The 21807-nt window shown below is 39.5% G+C and overlaps 2 protein-coding genes across 6 annotated transcripts in view; both read left to right on the forward strand.

The window, feature by feature from the left end:
- UNC13B (unc-13 homolog B) overlaps positions 1 to 21807 on the forward strand; it is a 315105-nt gene that overhangs the window by 180200 nt on the left and 113098 nt on the right. For all 5 annotated transcript variants that reach the window (XM_020977063.2, XM_020977069.2, XM_020977064.2 and 2 more), the window contains 2 exons: positions 13377 to 13700; positions 15388 to 15478. In XM_020977063.2, coding sequence (XP_020832722.1) covers positions 13377 to 13700; positions 15388 to 15478 — 415 coding nt within the window. The remainder of the gene's footprint in view (positions 1 to 13376; positions 13701 to 15387; positions 15479 to 21807) is intronic.
- On the forward strand, positions 1748 to 11623 carry LOC144457145 (uncharacterized). Its single transcript, XM_078154426.1, has 3 exons — positions 1748 to 1770; positions 2268 to 10836; positions 11573 to 11623. The coding sequence occupies exons 1-3, from the start codon at positions 1748 to 1750 to the stop codon at positions 11621 to 11623; spliced, it is 8643 nt and encodes a 2880-aa protein (XP_078010552.1).

Consider the following 21807-nt stretch of genomic DNA (forward strand, 5'->3'; position numbering starts at 1 on the left):
CTTGTCTCCCTCACATTCCCTTGAGTTCTCCTCCCTCTGTATTTTTGTTCATACTGTTCTCCATTTCTGAATTGTCTTGATCACCTCTTGAGTTCCCATCCATCTTTTAAAGCTCAAATTATGTGCTACCTCCTCCATCAGGCCTTCCTTGATCATACCTAGTCAATAACTAATTTTCCCATTGGACCTTACATAGCACTTTGTTTTTGTAATTCTAAAACAAACTTACTATGTAATATTATGTTTTATAATAATCTGTGTCTATCCTATGTCTTTACTAGATAATAAATTCTGTGAGAACAGGGACTGTCTTATCTAAGGATGGTATCTACTGGCTCCAGATCCTGGAGCTAGTATTTACCAGAAATATCTATATCTATCTATCTATATCTATCTATCTATCTATCTGTCTATCTATCTATCTATCTATCAATCGATCGATAGATATCTTCTGATTTCAAGCCTTAGTAATCTTTCTTCTGTATGTGGAGATGCGATTGATATTATCTCCAAATGTGATTTTTTTTTTTTGCATTAAAGTAAAGTCTCATTCATTTGGGTCCCAGTAATTGTCATTTATTACACTGGGGCATGAAGTTGTATCAATCTGTTTTTTTCATACATGCTAAGAATAAATGGCTAGCACAGACTCCTGGGAAACCTTTAAAATACTTTCCAGAATGAACTTTTTTGAGTACATCCAAGTACTTTGGAAACATAGTGATTCTTGTGTAAAATCAAAGTCATGATTGTCTCTTGATTAAAAGTGTTAACTAATAAAAACTCAAATCACCAAATGTCCATATGTATGTACTACATATAAAATAGCACAACGGACTTCTAGGCATCATTGTGCCTAGTTTAGATTGATGTAGATACTTGAAAATACCAAATTATATTTCTTCACAGATATTCTATAGGTCAAAATTTGGGGTAAATCATCTGAGCTGTCTCCTGTGATTCCTGATTAGTAAATTTTTATTAATAGGCTTGATGCTATAATTAGACTTAGCTATTATTATTAAATAAAGTGCTCCATTCACTGAGCTGTGATCTGAGAGGCCAGTAGGAATATAAATAGAAGATTTCAAACCTTTCTACCCTTGGTCAAATGTCAATTCCACATGGTGATATGTGAAGGATGCCTTTTTTGTATTTCTTGAATTAACTTGCCTTTTGCAGCCAACTTTCCTTTCTTTTATTTTGATTTGCAGTACAAACACTTGAAGGGCTTAGTTACTAACAACATTCCTCTTAACTCTTGTTTCTATTTACTTTAGAGACAATAGATTGTAGACTATATTGCCAGTAGGTGTCAATTCTCTTGTTGAGTATAATGAGTGGATATGCCTCCTGGGAAGCAAACAGTCTGTAAGTCTGAGAAGTGGTTTAGACCTGAGTTGACAGCTTAAAAGCCATCTGTACTTGCAATTTATTTTGCTGTTGTAGAGTGATATAATGATATCCAATTTCTAATATGACTCTATTTATTGACATGCAGCCTTCAGTGTTTCTTTAGATTTCACAAAGAAGAGAAGTTTATTAATATTAGTTTGTTAGAATATGACATTTTGACAATAGTTTTTTGTTTTGTTTCTGATAGTACAACACATGTTTGATAAAGTCTGGTTCATGTTGATAGGCAAGGATTATTTTCATTGTTTAAATTTTTTTCTTTCTATTTCTTTTTTCTTTTTCTTTCTTTCTTTCTTCTTAAAGCCATGCTTTAGGTCACGTTCCTGGCTACATGGACTCTGAAGACTTATTTAGGCAAGTGGGCAGTCACACTGGTGTTTCTTTAAACCCAAACTTGTCTTTTATAGCCATAGAACTATGGAGTTAATGGAGTTTTCTTAAAACCAATAGATATAGCATAGGTCTGTTTGAAATAATTAGCTCCAAGATTTTAAACTTGCAAATTTATTTCAGGCACTAATAATATAAATTCATTTTGTTATTTCAATGAAAGAATTAAATTTAAAAACTAATTTTTCCTTTTGGATATGGTTATTTTTTTCAGACTTAAATTATTCTCTTTTACTTAATAGGAATGACTTGCTTTAGGAATTCTAATATATGTTTTCTTTGACCAGCATTTACAATTGTATTCATTTTGATTGTTTCATATATATTATACAAATCAAATTGACAACATAACTTTTATCTTTCTTATGAAATGTTTATTAAATAAACTTTTTTCTCCCTTCCTTTCCCTTCCTTTCCTTCTTTGCCTTCCTTTCCCTTTTATTTTTCTTCTTACATGCCAGACAAGGTTCACTAGTTAGAAATGAAAAAATTAAGATCATTCCAGCTATCTCCAGACCTGGAGATGAAGAACAAGAAGACATATATGAGAGTTTAGGAGAGCAATTCATAGAAGAGTTTTTAGAAAACAATCATCAGAACTGGCAGGAAACTAAGCTAAAAGAAATCCGAACCCTTTACCAAACTGATGAAAATTATCACCATAAAGAAAAAGCAAATCATAAGAGTTGGCAAAAGGTGGAACTCCAGGAGCAACATAGGAAATTTGCTAGCATATCAAATTTTGGTACTGAGTCAGAAATACTTCCTGTTTCCAGATGCCCTAAGGAATATAATACAATAGACAGGAGAAGGAGAAAGAAACTTAGATACAATAGTTTTGAAGACCGTGAAAGCAGTCGATATGATCATAGAAGTTTGCGATCTCATGATTCCACCTTAGGTGCTAAAGTAGTAAGTAAATCTGAAGCTAAAAATAAATTCTCAGGATATGCCAGTGCTGAAAAATCCAACTTTTGCCACACTGAAAAGAGAAAACAAATTTACCCCTTTTTGCGTCCATACAAAAATGGACTTTTAGTTAAAAGTGGCAAGTGTGCCACCAAGTTGGAAAGTGTTAAATATGATTGTTCAAGCTGTCTTGAAGATTATGAGAAGGTAATTAGCTTAGAAGACTCCAACACTAATTTTACTCCTGTAGGTACTCCTGAAGAATCTGATAGCAGTACTGATGAACTTCATTGTTCCCTTATTTCACCTGATGAGCTGGATAAACTAGCTTTACTTTCATTTTGTCCATCAAATACCTGCCATTATGGAGAGTATCTTGAAAACTCTTATGTAACAAATTCAGCATTCTCCTCACAAAGGGTCAGTTGTGATGCCAAAATACATAAAGTTAAAGGAGAAAACATGGAAGGTCACATGCAAGAGTTGGTACAGTCTCCTACTGAGGAACCTCAGGAGGCATATGTTGATACTATGGATGAGTTACAGTATTTAGTGGAAACGGTATCTGAATATTTAGCTGAGAAGGAAGAAGAAATTAACAAATTTAGTTCTCTTTCAAAAACTAAAACAGAATATAAACAGAATAGCACTTTTGATATTGTAGATCAGAAACCACCAGTGGATCAGATACCACCTTTACCCACTCAGGAGAGTGGCAAGGACTGCAAGGTCAAGACTCTTCCCCTCCCCGAGTTGACTGGAGTGAAAAACACAGTTAGTTCTTTGTTCAGTTCATTCACTGAAAAGGTGGGCTCAGGCACAAAGCATCTCTCTGCATCTGTGGAAAAGCTAGTTTCCTTAGTTCCTGAGAAAGCGGAAATCTCTCCCCAAAAGGAAAATAGTAGTTCAGATTCTAGACCTGAAGCCAATTCAGTATCACCAAGCCTAAAATTAGATGGCCAAACAGAAAGAGACCTTTCCATGCATTCTCCATTACTCTCTCAAACACGTGACAATGCAAATGCTGTCAGATGGGGCACAACCTCTGAAAATGATTGTAAACTTACTAAGACTGTGACTCAAAGTCTTCAGGATTCATCAGAATCAATCAGAATCCAATCAGATCCATCAGAAAGTGTTATAAAGGACCCACCTTCCCCACAGACTCAGAGTTCGGTCATGAGTTCTATTTTTAATATGATAAATCCATTAAAGATTTTTTCAGAAAAGGAAGAAACAAAAAAAGAAGTTGACCAATGTATTCTAACAATGAAAGAAAGCCACTTAAGGGTTGACCATGAGTCAGAACAAAGAGAAGCTACCTTAGTAAATGACAATAGTTGCAGTGTAGTATTAGATGTGAATTATAGAGGGATTACTGGCCAGGTCCAAGTTTATCCATGTGAGGATTTGCCATCTTCAGGAGTAACCAGTGAACTTCTAGACTCAGTTAGTTCTTCCTGTGTGAAAGATAGCATAGAGAACCTTTCAGAAGGAGAAACATGTACATATGTGCCTCACCTGTCAAATCAACAAGAAGTGTGTGCCAAAGATATACCGGGAGTTCCTTGTGGATCAAGTACTAGAAATGAAAATAAAAGGAATGTAAATGAAGAGACTTCTTTACCACCTTTAAAGCTAGACAAAGTATCTGATGACAGTTTTTTCCTTAGCCCACTAAAAAAATCCTTTAGTCAATTTTTTCTTACTTCCCCTGAATCATCTTTAAAAGAAGCTTCATTTGGATCCATGGAAGTTCATCAGCCTGATGTCTCTGAAAGCAGTCCAAAGAAAGATAAATGCTCATTTTCCTTCCGTGGGAAGCTACATATTCCATTTTTGGGGTCTCTTGGTAGTTCTGAAAAGCAACAGGATTTAAAGGAAAATGGAAGCGTCTTTCCTTCTTTATTTAAATTTGCTTCCACGGACATTACAGCCCCTCCAAATCACTCTTGTGATAACCTACCATTAGTTGCTGCTGAAGAACCTAAAAACAATTGCCCAGAAGTTTCAAAAAATACTTTAGCAAAATCCAATTCAATTGAAACTATTTCCAGTCTTCCAGATGAGTTTAAAGATACACAAAAAATCCACCAAAGTAAGCACAAACTAGGAGATGAAAATCAATGTGATAAAGATACCTTAGGTACCCCTATAATTGTACCCAAAGAAAACAAAGTTTCTAATTTTTCAGGAAGAAGTAAGAATTTAAAGCAAAAAGTGGGAACTTCAACAGTGTCAGATTCTTCATTAGTTTTAAATGTTGACTTCTCAAAATCAACATCAGCCTGTGAGACTAGAGAAGATAAAGTTATAGATGATGCTTCTAAGAAAAGCACTAGACAAGACCTACTTTGTGGACAGCTGGGATTTCCTTCTGAAAATTTGCTTAGTCCACAAGAATTAAATATGAGAAATGAAAGTTCACAGCAGAGAAATAGTACCTCAGGTTTACTTTCTGGAATATTTAAGTTTGCATCAAATGAAAATGTGGCAGATGGTAAACCAAATAAGGTAAAGTCCAAGTCTCTAGATTTCAGAAAATGGTTGCATGTAAGTAAGCATTCTAGCCTTGATGAAATGCCTGTGAATTCAGATGAAACTTTCAATCAACAGAATCATGTTGAAAAGCAAGAAGCTTCTAGCAATTTGAAAAGCTTATTATCTTTGCCTGAAAAGAAAGATAAAAGCATACAAGTGAGTGAGTCTTGGATAGATGAAAACCCAACAACAAGTAAACCACATGAAAAGTACTGCGTTTCTTTTGACTATCCTCTTTCTCACAGCATACCTATTGCTCAGCAGGAGTGTGTGAAGAAATCATTATTTAGAGAGCAGTTTCCTCACCAAATTCCTGGGCCAAAACTGCAAGAAAATTCAAGTGAGTTGAATTCATCTTTACTGAGGACTAAAATTATCTGTGCATCAAACTACTACCAGGCTTTTGAGGACATGAATAGACCTTGGGGTTTTGAATGGAATTCTGGCATAAAAGACTTCTCTGGAGATCTCAGTGAAATCATGCAACCAGTTTATTATGTTTTAAAGCAAAATACCCTTCCGTTAGCTGAGGGTTTCTCCTGCCCTCAATCAGATAGTTCAATAATTAATCTTTGCCAAAAAGACCAAAACACAAATACATTGGAATGGAGAACAAATCTGGATGGTGTTGACTGCAATGAGTTGCCATATGAATCACTTGACGAGTTAGCATTTCATGAAGACTACTCAGTAAAAGGGAGTATGTGGGCAGCTAACTCACTGAATGGAAACTGTAGTCATTTTCCACTTTTTGAAGCTAATAAGTATTTCTTTGAAGAATTGCCCATTGACTTAAGTTATTCTTCAGGTTATAACCAAACAATGTGGACTCTAGTTGATCAAGAATCCTTAAGAATGGATGAAACATTTGCATTTTTAAGTTTCGATCTTGAGTACCATGAATGGTTGTCATGGCTTGAAAATGGAATATGGTGGCCATCAGAAGATGGGGAATATGGGCGTTATGTGTACAGTGATGGCCAATATATCTATTCTCTGCTCACTGATTCTAGTGGGCAATATGTATATGTTTGCGAACCTGATTCTTCTTTTCAAGAGTATTTGGACTATGATTTCCAGGTAGATGCTATATCAAATGCTATGTTAGATGATAACATGATTGCTTTATGTGGTTTCAAAGCCCTTTATGGCAGTGAAGATGAATTATTATGGTGTGGTAAAGAGAAACCATTAGATGACTCTGTTAATAAGCCTCTTGATTTGTCTATGGCATTGCAAAGAAGTGACAAATTAATGAACATGAATTTTGAAACCTTTTCAGAAATGCCTGAGGAATCAATGTATTGCCAAAGTGATCAGCCATTAGATTTTTCAGGACACAAATTTAAGAAGTTCAAAGTAGCTTTAGGACATGAAAAAGAAAGATCTGAAGACCTTGAGGAGATCCTTGATCTGCGAAGTCAATCCAAACGACTTAGTAGTTGGGATTTAAATGGAAAGACTCAGATTAGAGAGAAAGATAAAAGGCAATCTATAGCTGAAAATATATCAGGTGGAAAATTTGATTTCCATGTGCAGCAGACCTCCTCTAAATTAGCTACACCTTTGATTCTTCCTGAAAACTCAGTCACAAGCCCTAAGGACATAGCAGAGAGATTGCCCACAAACAAAATGACTTCTCTTTTTTCTACTTTGGGTGATTTGGTGGGGAAGACTTTGAATTATGATAAAAATGAGTCCTTAGAGACTTCCCCCTTGAAGAAAATGGATATACAGTTACAATCAACTGAATTATCAAATGGTGACCCTCCAAGTGAGCTATCTGCAGTGAGCTCAAAAACTGTGGAAGAAACTCTTCCCAAGAAAGATGAGAAGAGACAAGCCACTTCTGATATTCAGAGTTTAGAAATTACTAAAAATCAGAAGCAAGCATTACCTATAAATACAAACACTCATGTGAAAAAGCAAAGTTTGTTAAGATCACCTTCACAAGTAAGTCAAATAACTCCCGATGTTACACCAGGTGAAAAAGAGCATAAACTTATTACGACTGATCTTGTTCTAACCCCTTTTGAATCCCAGTCCAATAAAAATGAACAGAAAGGATGTAAACTTCCTGAGAGCCAATCTTCTACAGAACCAGAGGGAACATTATTTAAAAGTGCATTGAAACTTTTTGGTCGGGGAGAACATTCTTCTGTAATTACAGCAACAGATAAACCCCAGACATCTGGATTTTTTGACTTCTTTAAGACCCAGAGTAATAAGGGCAGTTCACCAAACCTCAAAAGTAATGCTGGTAAAGAAGGAAAGGCACAATCCCAGGAACAGTCTACAGGAATTTCATCTCTCTTTGGTTCTCTTGGAGATCTCTTTAAAGCAGACATGTCCCCTTTACAGTCAGTTGAGAAAGTCTCCATTCCTTCAGGTATTAACAGCAAAGAAATGGTCATGACAAGTACTAATATGATGCAACCAGCCAGCCAGAATGACAACGTACTTCCTTCTACACCCATTTCTTTATCAAGAAAACCTAGAGCTAGAGTCCTGAACAAACAGGCCACTATCCATGACAGTGGGCCAAAGGAACCTTTAATTGGAGAGAACCAAAGGAAGAATAGTATAGGAAAAGGTGTATTAGGAGATCAGCCACTCAGTCCAACTCCCTGTGTTAACCATCTTGAAAAATTATCCAAAGACTCTTCATTGGAACATGGTGGAGGTTTGTCTTTAGTGACAGTCGAGGATCCAGGAGATAATCAGATGTCTTCTGATGCATTGGATGGGATTAGTTCAAACAAACAAGATGAGTTTTTTGGCAAGGGGGGTTTTTCAACCACTACAAACTATGCATCAAAACCAGAGTTTCCAATGAGCAAGAGTATATTCTCTTTCTTGACTGAATCAGAAAAATCTAGAAAGAAAGCTCCTGCTACTAGCCCAAGTGCTAAATTTCAAGAAGGAGAGGGTTTATTTAAACGACCTTCCTTCTTTTCCTCTAGCAGTAAGAAAAGTGTCTGTCAGAGTAGCTCCAGTTTTGGTTTCTTTAACTTGTCTTTCTGGGATGAAAAGCAACAAAATACTGTTGAGAAACAAAACCTCATCAACGTACCTCCAGTGACTTCTCAGCCCTCTAAGCTACCAAGTGTTTTTGCAGCCACCAGTAACAAAATGGACAGACAAGAAGGTTTAAATGGAAACATGGATATCTCACCTATGGAGGCACTGCATGAGCAGAAAGTGGCTACTGGTGCTTTCCCCAGTGGCACCAAAGATGTCACCTCTGATGTTGTCAAGTGTAATGGAGAAACAGAGACCTATTCACCAGATTCTGTGTCTTTAGGTTCTTCAGCTCAGGTTGTCCAGTTACAGAAAGGCAGTTCTCATTCTCCAGAACTTCAAGCACCAGAGAAAACATTCCTTATGGATACAGAAATTGCAAAACCCCTTATGGAAATGCCTTGTGAAAAAGATGATTTGGGTCAGAAAATCTCTACTAGTGATTCCCTATGTAATTCCTTTTCATATGATATCCACGTGTCTGAAAATCTAAATGATCTTAGTGATTCTACTAACATTGAAAGAAATGAGAGTTTTACAGGGGACCAGTTCAATTTGCCAAAGAAATTGCTCAACCAAGCAACTGATAATGATAGCTTACAGCAAGACCTTGAACTGGCCATTTGCTCTGATCAGTCTGTGAATTCATTGAGTTCACAGAGCAAACCTATAGAAGCCCCAGAAGGAAATTCAGTTTTGGATTCTTCAGCAGAAATATTTTCAGGCTTCATAACTAAAATGAAATCTTTCTCTGGGAGAATGAGTGAATCTCCCAAAACCCTCTCTGGATTTTTCTCCCCATCTCAAATGACAGGAGGAGCTTCTCAGTCTCCAAAGAAAAGTTCCTTTTTTGGTCTTTCATCCAGTATATCATCTCAGACCCTCACAGGAGACTTGTTTAGCATATTCAAAGGTCCCAAGCCAGAGACTCATGAACAAGATTCACATGTCCAGGTGAGTTCCCAGCTTCCAGACAATTGTCCCAGAGAGACTGTGGAATCAATACCCCAAAAGGAAGCCAAGAAAGAAGAAAACTCAGAAGCTCTTCCTTTGGAATCAGCTATCAATGATCTTGAAAGAGCGGGGGGCAATGAAAAATCAGAAGCTTTGACCGATGGCTCTAGATTGAAAATTGAAATAGAGGACAATAAAACTCTTTTAATTGAACCCAAAGAACCTGAGTTAAATGCTTCTGATTCTTCCATTTTGGAAAATGATATTGTGATGAGAACATTGTCTCTAAGTAATGTAAGAGAGAATGAGGCATTGCAAGACACCAACATGAAGCTCACATTCAAAACAGAGAATACCTCGGTTACCTTACAAGTGGATATAAACCCTGCTTGCATAACCAACCAGACTTCTCTTCCAGAACAGGCACTCACTGGAGTTTCTGAGCCTTATCTAAATCATACTCTTGAGCTGGTGCCAGATCTGCCAACTGCTCAGACAAGTCAAGATGTGTTGGATTCATGTTTAAGTAATGGATTAAAGATCGAACATACTCAGGATGATCAGGCAGAAGTCAGTTTGTATCCACCTAGCCCAGGTAGCACATCAGAGACCAAAGGAAAACTGGAGGAGCAATTAGAGATGTGTGCCATCCCAGAAACAAAGGAAGATACTGGCCAGTCCCACTCCCTGAAGAACCCACCTGCTGTCCCCCCAGAAGCAAGCCATCAAAAATCTGTGTTTGACATTCCAAATGTGCCTAATCTGCCAAAGTTTGATTTCCTGTCTTCTGCTGCTGATCGTGGGAAATCACTTGGGTCTTTCTTTTCTCCTTCATCCTCTTTTGGGAATAGAGCATCAACAGAGTCTGGTTTCATGTCAGGTTTTAAGAAGTTCTCAGTTCTGTTTGAAGGAAGTAATGAGGAAAAAGGGAATGCAGTAGATAGTGGTTTAAAACTAGGATTTGAAAAGAAACTAGACATTCCATTTCTGTGGCAAAAGGAAAACAAGGAGAGTACTGCTCAGGGGGCTCCAGAAACTCTTCCTCCGGTTTTAGTAATAGACAGTGATCGGGGTCATAGCCAAAGTAGAGAAAACATGGCTACAGAGTCCCTTGATGTACCTGGAGCTAATGTTGAACCCGCTATATCCTCCAGCAATCTGGAGGTCATGCAGAATGCATATATCAAAGACCTTGCAGGGCCTGAAGTGATTAATAACAAGCAAGAAATTCCAGCATCTGAAGAGCATCGTCATACCGGGAATATCACATCTTCCTCCATGGATCTCATGGAACAGGAAGGCAAACTTTGCCCCAAGACTGAGCTGCCTCAGCAGAAGGAAAAGCAAGAACAAGAAGTTGTGCCTGACAGAGGGCTTCTTACTGATGGTGACTTCTCATGCAAGCCTCAGCTGACAACATTGAAAGGAATCATGGAATCAGTGACTGAGAAAAGGCCTGTTCTCAACAAGAGCATAATAAATGGTTTCAAGCAATTGACCATTTATAATGCAAGTGACATAGAAGTAGACCTAGGACCCTTTGTTGTTATTCACGGCCTTATCATTATCCTGTCTGTTTTCTCTTGTCTATGTTTAATGTTAGAGGTAGGTAAAATAGTCAATGTGTCAGCTTCTCCAGCCTGTTCCCTTTTTACTTGTGGTGTTTTTGTGTTAGCTTATCTATCCCACTCCCTCTGGGGCTGCACTCCTGGGTATACAGCCTTGGAAGAGCTCATTTACTCATTTGCCTCATTTACTGATTTAAAAGAGTCTGCTGCTAAAGAGCCTTACTCTGATGCTTGGGTGGGGGGGGAATCTGTATTGCATAATGAGTGAAAAACGGGGTCAGGGTGAATGGCAAGGAGGAATATTACCAGGAAAAAAATCAAGTATTCCATATGAGTATCAATGAAAGTGGGCCTGATTTTTTCTTTGATTCTAAGCTACTTAGTCAAAACTTCCCTTGTTCTGTGTTTGGGGGACAATTTTTTAAACACTTCTCACTTGTCAGTCTTCTGTGGTACTTTCTCCAGTAGCAGTGAAGGTGCTTGGTACAGCTAGATATGATGGAAAGAGAATGAAAGCAATAATAATTCACATTTATATAGCATTTTAATATTTACATGGAAAATCTACACTCTACACTCAACTCATGCCCCTCAGCTGCTCAGATCTGTGCATCTCCTTCCCTGCTATCAGCCATTGGTTAGGATAGTGGGCCTTTGATGTCCTTTATCTGGCTTTCGCTACCCTTGGACCCAAAGGAAGTTATAGAGCCCAAGAGAATTCCCAGATGAGCTGGATCAGCCCTACTCACAAGACTAGAATGTTCTCCTTTTAGGCAGTGGTAGAAGAGATGAACTTGTCCTTTGATGTTCCTATCATAGGTTAGCCTAGGACATTGTTCATGACTTAGGTACAAGGGGCAGTGTTTTCTTTGCAAGAGAGGCACAATCAAGTGCAAATTAAGAATGCTGCCTTGGCTCTTGTGCCTGGGCCAATTGAACTGGAATAGTCATAGCCTTTAGAGAAGTAGAGACCGAAGTTGTTCTATTTATGCTCAGGAAAATGCTCAGTACAAACCATGACACAGTTCCTATCCCAGCAGCATTAACGAGGGTTATTAGGAGTGACCCAAGGATACCAGTTTTTGAAAAACCACTCCAATTTTTTTCATTCCCATTAGATTTGCACTCAGAGTGGGTGAAACCTTGGCTACCTGTGGTGGGAAAGTATCTTACCTGCCTTCCTCAGTGGGAAATTCAGCTAGTTCTATTTTCACAACATCTTAGCCCAAAGAAAAGAGTTATTGGGGCTGGGGGGAAATAAATTGACCCATGTTGTAGCTGGTCTTTTTTATACCCCAACTCTAGTTTTTTCAGGTCCTGCTGAATTTGTGAAGCATCCCCGGGCTTCTCAACAGGAAGACAGAAGTAATAAGAGGACATCTTATTTGGTCTACCTGCAGTGGGCTAGCCTGCAGTCATCCTTTGAGTAGAAATGCCTTATTTATCTCTGAATTATTTGGTATCAGATTCCAAAGATAGGACAGTGCTGTGGATTTGGTTAGTAAACAGTCAACCTAGGTTGTCAGCCTAAGGTAGCACCGTCCTGTTGTTTCTATTTCTTCTTCCATGCTGCTCACCTTGCCATTTGTTCACTCTGCCAACCCGTTCCTCAGCTTCTTTCATTCACCATAATTATCTCCTACTGCAGAGTGCATTGCTTGTGGGGCAATGTAGGGATAAAGTGGAAAGGCAGATAATATGGATGTTAACGATAGGGGTAGAGTAAGGAGAGCTATGGGTCTGCTCCAGGAATAAGGACACCTGGCATAGTTCTGCCTTTAAAAAGGGAATATGCCTGACTCATCCAAAGATGGGCCATGCCCTACAAATAGTTGAGTGACCTACTGTGGGAAAGCTACCTGTCGTGGATATGTGTTTGTGATTCTTCCTCTACAGTCAAGATTTTTAGTTGTTTTATTCAATAAAAGAAGATCATCTACTTAAGGAGTTTCTATGGTTCTGATACTGTTCTTTCCATGGCTTATCTCAGGTAGTGACTGACAGCAGAATGAGCAGTGCCATTTGCCTGTGGTTAACATAAGAATTAATCATTTACATTTTCAGTGGTGAGGAAGGAGAAAAGGGAGACTTCACCTTAATGAAATAAAAGTTTTCTCAGTGGATCACTTTGTGAGAAATGGAAAATGAATATAAAATTGTATTTGTGACAGCCACTGGATAAAAGTTTCCTGAGAAGATTGTGAGGTAGAGAGGAATTTTTAGGTAAAAGTGCCATACTGTTTTAAATAATTCTTGATCTTATCAATAGAAATATAATATGCAGGTAAGATAGTCTTTGAAACTGGATACAAGGCTGATGTTAAAGCTTTTGGAGAACCCAAGAGTCAGCTCTATGTTATGTTTTTCCTCTACTGTTATTTTTGTTAACTAGAAAGTAGTTCTATGAGACTGTGAGGTCTTCCCACTGAGAACCCTAATGTGAAATCCCCAGTGCTACTGTATGGAAGCAACATTTCCCCTGCTGGTTCTTAAGCTCTGCCTGGGCACTAGTTTATATTCATTTCCTTTTTCCTCTCTAATTTCTGACTCGTCTTTGTTTTCCTCTTCTTCTTACAGCCCCACTGGCAGTAGTAGGTATGGTTCCTCCTGTAATGTGAGTCAAGGAAGCTCACAGCTGAGTGAGCTGGACCAGTATCAGGAACATGTTCATAGCTCAGAGCAAGATGATGACCACCGAGAAAGGGACTCAATTCATTCCTGCCACAGTACTGGAAGCTGCACAAAGGATGGCCAAGCAGGCTTTGGGGAACAAGAAAAATTGCTGGATGTGACCAATGAAGCTGAGAAGGGAAAAACTTGTGAGCCAAAGGAAATGATTAAAGAAGATAAAACATCTCATCTTCCCCTAGAACTGGAGCCACATAAAAGCCCCCAGGAGAGGTAAGTGATTTTTACCTCAAGGGGAATTTTTCCAGCTTGTAGATCTGGCTCCATCATGGCAAGATGTTTTTTTCCCATTCCCTCCACACACCTCCCCAACAAATCACAAAAAAAGCAACTTGGTAGATCAGCTATTGGTGCTGCTGAACATGAGTCCTTTAGACTTTTGTAGTCTATTGGGATGCTGCTGTTCCATAGGTGGTCACAGTATAGGGTCAGCACTGCTTTCTTGTGCTGGCAGGTCCTGACCTTCTGATCTACCTCAACATAACTTCTGTAGCTCCAAAATTGATCCTAGAGACATTCAGAAGTGAAAAACATTGGGGGAATTACCCTAGAAAGTAAGAAGAGCTTGGCCACTATTGACTGCCTTAAGGATTATTTTTATGGATTCAAATTCTGGTATTTCTTAAATTCTGAGTGTACCTGAGGCCAAATGACTCAGGACAGAGCCATTAAAAGTCATTCAGGAAGTCTTTACTGAATCCTCATCCAGAAGAGCATAATCTTGTATTAAGCAATTTGGACTTATAAGAAAGAAAATATAAAACTTGACCTTTTAAAATCCATATAGGAGCTAAGCCCATAAATAGTGTATTGTCACTGCCAGACAGCATTAGTCAGTTGGGTAGCCAGGAGCAGCTGACAGGTGGTGGAGGGAGGGTGGTTGAGGGTGACTAAAATACTTGGTATTTTGAAGCAGAATAACAAACTCTACCCATCCCTCACCTTGAGTCCTGGAGCAGCAAAGACTGGTCACTTGGCAAGTGAATGTATAAAAGAGAATGGTACATCTGTCGTGTCCCAGACCTAACTCTAGTTTTGGGTGCTTTTCCAGAAAGACAAAGCTGCCTTTTGTTTTCTCCTTCCCTCTGTCTAGTAAGTGTCCACCCTTGGTGAATATTCACCAGACAGGGACATGGAAGAGGCTAAGGAGGCTAAGCTTCAGTATTATACTTCCAGGCAGCAAGTGGCCCACATTTGTATTAGACCAAATAACCTAGCCTTGTTTTGAGCAGTGGTAGGATGGGTGTTTGTGTAGCTGAATGCTGGATACTTCTCTGTTATCCCAAGGCTGGGAAGAAGGAGGTGAGTTACTGCTAACTGAACATTATGTACTATCAATAATAGGACTTGTGACAAAATGACCTGGCCTAATGTGATGTAGTCATCTCTCCCTACAAAATACTTGGTCATCACCATTGTTTGCTTCACAGAAAAAGTTTTTGAGACCTGAGAAGTTCTTTCTCTGAATCAGGGAAAGTTAATGGCAATAATAGGGCTGAAATCCTTAGTACTAGGTCTTTGTGTTTAAAGTAAGTAACAGCAATTATTCCATAGTGTCTGAGATTGGTTGTCCATAGGCAGGAGACATTTCACTGCTCTGAGAAAGAATTTCTCTGGGCCCAAGTTCTTCTAATCTGTATAAACAGCTCCAGTCACTGGGCTGCCATCTCACTGCCCATGGACTAAGTTGTCAAACCTCAGTCTAATATTTAGTCTACAAATAGTGAATGTAAAACAGGGCTGGGGGCGAAAACAGTTGATGGACAGTAAACTACGGAAAGGGTCAGATGAATGTTGCTATTTGATTTTGGATGTTGCTTAGTTGTAGTAGCTCTTACCGAGTATTCTTGTTTTGTGGGATGGTCTGTTTCTAAAAGAGCTTTTTTGTCTTTGTTCTAAGTTGTCCTGAAGAGAATCACTCTTCACCATTTACCCAAGCTAGAGCACATTGGATTCGAGCAGTTACTAAAGTCCGACTCCAACTACAAGAGGTAGGGAAACTACTGGTGTGGTATGGATAAAAGCTATTTTTCCTTTGTGAATGAAAAACTTATGGTACTCATTGGTGGGCGTTTCTTGGTAGGGATGTTGGAGAATAAGAAAATTGTTAGTTTTACCAGACAGTGCTTCCAAGAGGACAGAAACTATGAGATCTGAACTAGTTATTAACCCCTCCCTGAGTATTTTGGGGTAACAAGGCATTAGCTCTCTTCTTTTTCATTATCAAAACAGGAAAATCAAATGAACATGATACAAGAGTATAGAGGTGAACTTAAATTCTCACCTGCAGTATCATAGTTGCTTACTCAAATGTATCTGTGATATCATTGATTCAGAAGTTCCTGCTAATGATACAGATTGCAGCCTATCCATTCCTGCTCATCAATTGTGTCTCTTGTTTATGTACTCCTGCATAGTCAGCAAAGGGGGAGGGGTCCCCTCCCCCAGTGGGTGAGAGATTTTCCTCATCCTTTTCTGACATCGTAAGAATATCAGAGGAGCACTTTGGCTGTCCACTTGTCATCCCTTGCTTTCACCCTATGACATGCCTGTCTTCTCGTTTTATCATGAATAATTCCATAATCTCTTTTACTCCTATTCTTTGGGGTTCTTCACTGGTTATATGTTATAGCCTTCTTTCACTCACCATGCACCTCTCCATTGCTCTCTGTGTGAGATTCATTTTTAATTCTATAGAGACAGTTGAATTTCATATTTTGCTGCCATACAGTAACACGAGTAAAATTTTAGTATGGACAAGATGGGCCTTTGCTTTCACTGGAAGCTTGGGGTCAGTAAAGGAAGTTTGCCAGCCAACTCTCCTTTTCTTGTTCCTCTCTGGGTCCATTTTGTTGTGCATCTGTACTGTCTGTATCAGATGTGCGTACTGTTGAACTATTTCTACAGGGTATCCTTCCAAATGCACATTAAAATTTGGGTGTTAGCTATTCTTGTATTTCCTTTGTGGATGGCCAAATCAAACTCTTTTGAAGAAGAAATGGCATTAAAGGGAACAAAGATGAGGAAAGCAGCCAAATTGGACCAAGTGTATATTAAGGAAATCATGCTAAGGGCAACACAATTAAACAAAGCATTAAAGAAAGGAAAGATATCAAAAGTGCAGGAAAAATCTCAGACCTTATTAATATCATGAAAAGGACCAAAACAGCATAAGCAATTACCATCCTACATGCCTCCTTGACTGTCTGAGATTCCGTTGTGCTTATTATTTATGATGAAGCATTTGATTTGGTAGAACAAATCTTCACCATATACTCTTTTACAAAGTGTGTCCCATCTATAGGTCAAAATCATTGAAGATTCCTTAAAAGATATAACAATAGTAATAGCCCTGCCCAACGATCCTCTAATAATAAGCAAGTGAGACATAAAACAGAGATAGTGCATGCTTGCCAAAAGTGTTTGCCACTGTAATAGAGGAGATAGAGTGCTGAGACCAGGTTAAAGAGGGATTTTCTCTGGATCGGAAGGTTCTCCTGATGCTCCTGTTTGCATGTGGCATTGTGCCGATTGCGTCAATGAAGAACACTGTAAATCCTCCTAGATGAGATCTTGATGGACTTTGGCCCAACCATTGTTGTTCACAAAGTCGTTTTATTCTGCTCAAATCTAAGTTCTTTTTTCAGGGTTGTAGGACTCTGTAAGTCTCCCTCCATCAAACCATTTTTTAATTTGTTGGGGATTAAACTTTATTGACTAATTCCCTGATTATGGCCCTTAAGCTGTTCAACATCTGTTTTCTGTGAATCTGCTTTCTTAATTTAATTGTTCAAGAGCCAAGACATCACAACTAGACATATTTGATTATAGTGAGGCAGCAAACTTTTGTTAAAAAGTGAGAGACCTTTCTTATATCCAGTGGCAGATTTGAACTTTTTAGGAACGTACTAACTTAAGAACTAGGTAAGATAGACTGGCATTTTTTTCCTTGTGCCAACAGTAACAGTTGTCACTGCTCACAGTAGGAGAGGAGATCTGTGGAGGGTCTCTGAAAAGGCAAGGTTGTCTATCATAATTATGAAACAGCAGGACACTTTGTTCCTGAGTTGTGCCTGAGAGCTTGAACTTTGTTGCTATACCTCTTAGGAAGTGCTGAAAGACTTTTTTTCATGAGCTGCCTTGCAAAGGAAGCTGTGTCTTGCTAAATCAGGTGTATGTAAGCTTTCTCCTTTAGTATTTTTTACTCATTCACTAGAGATCATGAGCCCCAGAAAGAATGGTGGAGGAAGGCCTTTATGAGGCCCATAGCAAGAATGAGGTTTTTTTTTTCTGTTTCTAAAGGAGCTATCAAAGCTTTACTCCAAATTTTGGAGTTGGGTGTTGCATAGCGGTAAATGGAATAGTTTGGGAGTCTTGAGATGTGGATTCTGACTCTATCTCTTCTACTAACTGGCAGTGTGACTTTGGGTGCTTCCTTGGCCTTAGTTTTCTCATTGGTCAGATGAGTAGATAAGACTAGAGCCCCTTAAGAGGTCTCTCCAGGTCCTCAGCACCTCTCTCCTGGATTATTTCAATAGCTTTCTGTTTGGTCTCTCTGCCTTAAGTTTCTTTGCATTTCAATCCTTCCTCTACACAGCTGCCAAAGTGATTTTTCCTAAAGCACAAGTCTGACCATGTCACCCTTACCCCATTCAGTAGACTCCAGTATCACCCTGTTGGCTCCAGGATCAAATATAAACTCTTATTTGGCATTGAAAGTTCTTCATAGCCTGATTCCTTCCTAATTGCTCACAAGTTACTTCTCTCCATTTACTCTATGGCTTTTGACACTATTGATCACTCTCTCCTTCTAGATACTGTCTTCTCACTAGGTTTTTGGGACACCGCTCTCTCCTGGTTCTTCTCCAACCTATCTGACCACCCCTTCTCAGTCTCTTTTGCTGGATCCCCTTTCAGATCATGCCCCCTAACCACAGGTGTCCCTTGGGGTTCTGTTCTGGGCCCGCTTCTCTTCTCCTTCTATACTACTTCACTTGGACATCTCATCAGCTTCCACAGATTTAGTTACCATCCTGATGCTAAAGATTCTTATTTCTGCCTTTCCTGCCTGAAGACTCTCCTCACCCCAATCCATCCTCCATTCAGCCACTAAAATGATTTTCCTGAAACACAGGCCTGATTATGTCACTGCTCTTCTCAATAAACTCCAGTGGTTTCCTGTTGCCTCCAGAAACAAATACAAAATGCTGTATTTGGCATTCAGAGGCTTTCATAGCCTATCCCCTTCTACCTTTCCAGTCTTCTTACACCTTACTCCCAGACACATACTCTTCAATCCAATGACACTGGCCTCCTGGCCCTCCCTCTCTCAGCACTAGGGATTCTCTCTGACTGTCCCGTATGCCTGGAACACTCTCCCTCCTCATCTCTGCCTCCTGACCTTTCTGGCTTCCTTTAAGTTTCCGCTAAAATCCCTCCTTCTACCGGAAGCCTTTTGCAGCTCCTCTTAATTCTAGTGCCTTCACTCTGTTAATTATATCCTATTCATCCTATATATAGCTTGCTTTGTATATATTTGCATGTTGTCTCTCTCATTAGACTGTAAGCTCCCTTGAGGGCAGGGACTGTCCGGTGTCTCTTTTTGTATCTCCACGTTGAGCACGATGCCTGGTACTTAGTAGGAGCTTACTAAATGTTTATTGATTGATTAATTGATGTTCCTCACACATGATGCTGTCGCTATGCCCTTTGCATTGCCAGGTCCCCATGGTTAGACTGCTCTCTCCGCTCACTTTTACCTCTTGAAATTTGTGCTTTGTTCCAAGACTTAATTCAAGTACTACCTTCTGCAGAAGCTTTTCCTGGAAGCCCCTTTCCTTCTAAACTCACTCCAGCTGCTAGTGCCTTCCCTTTTAAGATTATTTTATAGCTGTGTTGTATGTATCTTGTATGTACGTGTCTCCTCCATTAGAATGTATGTTTCTGGAAGGCAAGGACTGTTTAACTTCTGAGTTTCTTAGCACAGCTCCAACACATGGTAGGTGCTCAATAAAGCTGTACTCTTCTTAAATTTTCTGCAGTTTTGCAGTCAAAGTGTTAATGTATTGTAATGAAATTGCTACTGTAATGTTGCAATAAATCCAATCATCAGATGACAATCCAACACTCTTCATCTCCTGCTTCACTTTGATCAGTCCCTAGACTCCTATGACTATGGCTATCCCATATGTTCTGTCTTGGACCAAGTCCTGCTAGACCAGTCTTAGCTCCATTCAGCTTTGTCCTATGCTCTTCCTCAGTCTACTCCCCCTCCTGCTTTGTGCCTAGAGTATCTCTAGCTGCTCTTCTCAAAACCTATGTACTGGTGCCCCTGGATACCTATGACTCCTGGCCTGCCTTCACATAAGTTCAGTACATTGACTTTGAGAGCTCTATGGCCTCCATTTGCCCAGGATACTCTAGCTGTTTTATCTGGCCCTATACCCTAAACATCCCATGCCTCTAATGACCAAACTCTCCTTCCTGCCTTAGTTCCACTCACTTTAGCCCCAAACCATTCCCTAGGCCTTGCCTAAACCAAGTGCTGCCTTAGCACTGCTTCACGGTAGACTACCTAGAGTTCTCTGCTTTTTTCTACATTGTGCTCTGTCATAGCCTTGCCACCTCTTTCCCTACCCAACTATCCTACTCAGGTCTGCAAGTGATCACCATCACCCTTCTAGGATCAAAAAATTAAAGTCTTCCTGTGACCTCAGCTACCCCTTTTTCTATTGATTTCAGTCAAACTGTATTTTTGTATATCCAGTCAATGGAAGACAGAGTATGGCTATGCAATTTATCCTTTGGAGAATGAATTATAGGGATCTGTTGGCTTTGTGAATGCAAAGTGCTAGAACAGTAAGTAGCTTGCTTTAAGTGTATTCTTCCAAGGAACTATTCTGGCCTTCCTTCCTGCCCAGTCAGATGATAGGTATCTTTTGGAGATATTGAGCTTGTCCTTTACCATCAGCTGAAGTGAAGGGACTTTTGATGGAGTCCTATGCCTTTCCAGTGGCATCTCCCACCCAGGAACTCTTTTACCTCCTGATATTGGTGCTGGACATGTGCATCCAGGCCTAGCCCCCAGGATCTCTTCCTTGTGACTATGTGAACAAGGACTATTTTGGCTTTTTCTGTTGCCTCAGTGGAGACTTCAGGAAATGGCATCTGAGCTTAGCCTTTAAGAAAGCCAGGAATTCTAAGAGGTAAGGAGAAATTGTAGTTCGTGGATTAAATCAGGGACAGCCTGTGAAAAGGCAGAAAGAAATGGGAAATGGCACATTGAGTTTGGGGAGTAGGCCACTTTAGCTAAAATATGCAACATATGAAAGAGATTATTAAGAAATGAGTTTGGGAAGGCAGGTGAGAGCCAGATTGTGGAGAGCTTTAAATGGCAGGTCTTTTATCCTAGAGTCAAAGTTTTGAGTAGGAAAGTGGAGCAGGGAACCAATTAGGAAGCTATTACAATAGTCTAGGCAAGAAATCATAAGGACTTGAACCTGGGTATTGGCTGAAGGAGTAGACAGAAAGATACAAATCAAAAGATGTCGTGGAGGTAGAATTGACAGAACTTGGCAATTGATTGGATGTTGGGAATGAGGGAGAAAAGAATCAATGATGACTTACATTGTGAAATTGAGTAACTATAAGGCTGTTTGTACCCTCACCAGAAACAAGGCAGTTTGGAAGAGGAATTTTTTGGGAGAAAAATGAGCTCCATTTTGGAAGCATTGAGTTTGGAATGATGAGAGGACATCAGGTCCCCTCATGGCACCATGGGAAAAGTGCTGGATCTCAAGCCAAAAAAGCTGGCTTCAAATCTCATCTTTGCAACTTACTACCTGTATGACCCTGAGCAAGACACTTAACCTTTATAAACCTAAGTTTCCTCATCTCTAAAGTATGATCTGTCATCCAGGTGGATACATTTAACATTTGGCAATATGGTGCTAGTGTTCAGGGAAGAAACTGAAGTTGGATAGATGAAAATTGAATCTATGAGATCTGATAAGGTTTCTTAGAGAATCTATGGACTAGAGCAGGGGCAGGGAACATTCAGCCTCAAGGCCACATGTGGCCTTCTGGGTCCTCAAGTGCAGCCCTTTGACTGAATCTAAACTTCAGAGTATAAATCCCTTTAATAAAAGGATTTATTCTGTAAAACTTAGATTCAGTCAAAAGGCCACACCCAAGGACCTAGAAGGCCACATGTAGCCTCAAGGTCACAGGTTCCCCACCCCTGGACTAGAGGAAGAAGAGAAGGTAACCCAAGATGGAGTCTTGGGGACACTCATGTATAAGGAGCAGGAGATGCATGATG

The sequence above is a fragment of the Phascolarctos cinereus genome, unplaced genomic scaffold, assembly GCF_003287225.1.
Source record: "Phascolarctos cinereus isolate Bilbo 61053 unplaced genomic scaffold, phaCin_HiC Scaffold_4;HRSCAF=312, whole genome shotgun sequence".
Lineage (NCBI taxonomy): Eukaryota > Metazoa > Chordata > Mammalia > Diprotodontia > Phascolarctidae > Phascolarctos > Phascolarctos cinereus.